Here is a 2,609-nt window from a genome sequence, read left to right on the forward strand (position 1 = left end):
GGCAAGGAGGACGGCGAGCTGGTCGTGGAGCTGGCACCGGCGGGCCGGCCGGGCCCCGAGCGTAAGCCGGGTGGGGCAGTGCCCGGTCCTGGCCAGGCAGGGCGTCCCCTCACACGGCTGTGCGGGTGGGCGCCGCGGGGGCTCCTGGCCGCCCTCCTGACCTCCGTCCTGCAGGGTCCACGTGGCCCTGTCCAGGAGGGCTTGTCAGTCCCCAGAGGGGCCCAGAAGGACGGGGACCTCGGTCCCTCATACGAGGCTGGGTTGGTGGCACTGTCACGGTTCCCCAGCAGCCCTCTTGTCTTCCGTCCTGCCGGGGTCCGGTGTGGCCTCGTCCTGCGTCTCTCAGGGGGAGCCCTGAGGTGTCTCAACATAGCCAACCATGGGGACAGGAGGTGGGAGGGCCACCCAGGCCCCGTGCGGCTCCTCAGCTTCCTGGTGAGGAGCGGTTGGTTTCTGTCCGGGGTCCACGTAGGCGTGTCCATGAATCCCTCCTGCTCCCGGGATCTGAGTGGCTGGGCCTCAGGCCTCCTCTGCCCCGGCCCTGGCGTCCTCAACGTCGGCTTCTTCTGTGTCTCCAGCCAACACCTACGAGGTGCAGGTGATTACAGGGAACGTGCCCAAGGCGGGCACCGACGCCAATGTCTACCTGACCATCTACGGTGAGGACTACGGGGACACGGGCGAGCGGTCCCTCAAGAGGTCGAACAAGTCCAACAAATTTGAGCAGGGGCAGGTAGAGCGGGGGCCCGACCTGGGTGGGTGTGGTGGTCCCAGGGCCCTCCGGGGCGTCCACAGCAGCCTCCACCTGGGGCACGGCGTCGGCGGCATGTGGGCCCACAGTTGGGTGGCGTGCCTGGTGCACCCCACCAGGGTCACCCCTGTGGCCCCGGGCTGGAGGGCTCACGAGAAAAGTGCAGGGGCCAGCGTGTGGGGCCATGGGACCCCAAGGAGCAGCCTGAGGAACGTGTCACGGGCAGGTGCCCCGGCGCTGAGCAGGGGAGCGGGTTCCCGGGAGGTGCCGCTGTGAGCAGGTGGAAGGGGTTCTCGGAAGACGCGATCCCGGGAGCCAAGAGCTGGGGCCGGTGCCAGGGCAGCGAGTCTTCCATGACCAGCGCCAGTGGGCACGCTGGGCTGAGGCCACACAGGGTGGGGACGGGGGGCTGCGGGAGGCCTGCCATGGGCCTGAGGAGGGAGCCCAGGAGGGGGCAAACCTGCCTTGCTCTCCTGGGGGCGCTGGGAACACACCACCCACATGGCCACCCGTGTTTGCCCGGACTTTACAGTGGCCCCCGGCCAGAGGACCACCCCTTGTCTTGCCTGTCCCGTCCCTGCCCCCATCCCACAGCCAGGGTCTCCCGTTCCTATAGAGAGGCAAAACAAAACCACTAACCAAAGTCATCACAGCATTCCTGGCCCGTTGCTCCGCTGACCTGAGGCCTTTGCTTGTGGTTTAATCCACCCTCTCCGACGACGGAGGGCGAGGGCCACTCCCGTGTCTCAGAGCGTTCCTTTGGGCCTGGCAGACACTGTTTTCCTGGACGAGGAAACAGCTGCTCTCCAGGATGGCAGGACTACTGCGGCTTTGAGCACTGAGCATGGCTCGAGTGTTAGATCAGAGTCTGGGTCGATGGCTGGTTTCCGGGCGGCACGCCTGTCCTGGGACAATGGGCAAACAGCCACACGCCTGTAACCCGTGTGAGGGGCTTAGGAGTGATGGGCTGGGGAGCAGCCACCTACTTTCAAAGGACTTAGAAAAACAACAGAGAGAGCAAGCCAGAGAGAGGGGGAGAGGGAGACAGAGATGGAGACAGAGAGAGACAGCCAAAGAGAAGGGGTGGGGGGAGAGAGAGTCAGAGAGAAGGGAAGGGGAGAGAGAGAGAGAGAGAGAGAGAGAGAGAGAGAACGAGAGCGAGCCAGAGAGAGAGCAAGCCAGAAAGAGGGGAAGAGAATGTTGCCATCAGCGCAGAATTTAAGTGAGGCTGGCAAGCTTTTGCTATCCTATTTCTGCATGTTTTCTGTAGATGTGGGAGCCAAACAGCCACAAAGGTAGAGATAACTGACATGGGGACAGTAAGAGAGGGGAGGTGGGGAGGGAGATTGTGATCCAGAAGCCATCTGTGGGTGCAGTGTTCCCTGTCTGGGGAGTGGGCCACGGAGACCCAACCCCACCACTACGCAAAACGTCCACAGAACGAACGTGCACTTGGACCCCCTGCATCTACAATCATTGTTAATAAGCGATTTGAAGTCTTTTTCAAAATGAAGAGCCCAAAAGGTGCTAGAGCAGACCCCCTACCCAGGGGTCCTGGATCGCCCCTTCCTCCGGGACTTGAAGCAGGCACACCCTGGCGGGTTCACGAGTCAGTCCACTTGCCCCCCACAGCCAGCCATCCCTGCCGTTGGTTTCCAACTGGCGCCTGGATCTCCAGGATCGGCTCACCACGAGCACTTAATGCCACCTGTGGCTGAGGAGATTCTGCGCGCGGCCCAGGGCCTCAGGGTGGCCTCCACACCCACAGATGCAGGCAGCACCCAGCCTGTCTTCCCCTCGGCCTGTCATGGTCACCTCCCAAAACCTCGCTGCTCCCACACAGTCCACGAGGTCATCG

The 2,609-nt window shown here is 63.2% G+C and overlaps 1 protein-coding gene across 1 annotated transcript in view; it reads left to right on the forward strand.

Moving 5' to 3' along the window:
• Nucleotides 1-2,609, forward strand: part of LOXHD1 (lipoxygenase homology domains 1) — a 170,435-nt gene that overhangs the window by 99,850 nt on the left and 67,976 nt on the right. Inside the window, exons 19-20 of the mRNA XM_021713353.1 lie at nt 7-61; nt 579-733. Coding sequence (XP_021569028.1) covers nt 7-61; nt 579-733 — 210 coding nt within the window. The remainder of the gene's footprint in view (nt 1-6; nt 62-578; nt 734-2,609) is intronic.

This window comes from Carlito syrichta, unplaced genomic scaffold (genome assembly GCF_000164805.1).
Source record: "Carlito syrichta isolate Samal-C Ts95f unplaced genomic scaffold, Tarsius_syrichta-2.0.1 Scaffold304483, whole genome shotgun sequence".
Taxonomy (NCBI): Eukaryota; Metazoa; Chordata; class Mammalia; order Primates; family Tarsiidae; genus Carlito; species Carlito syrichta.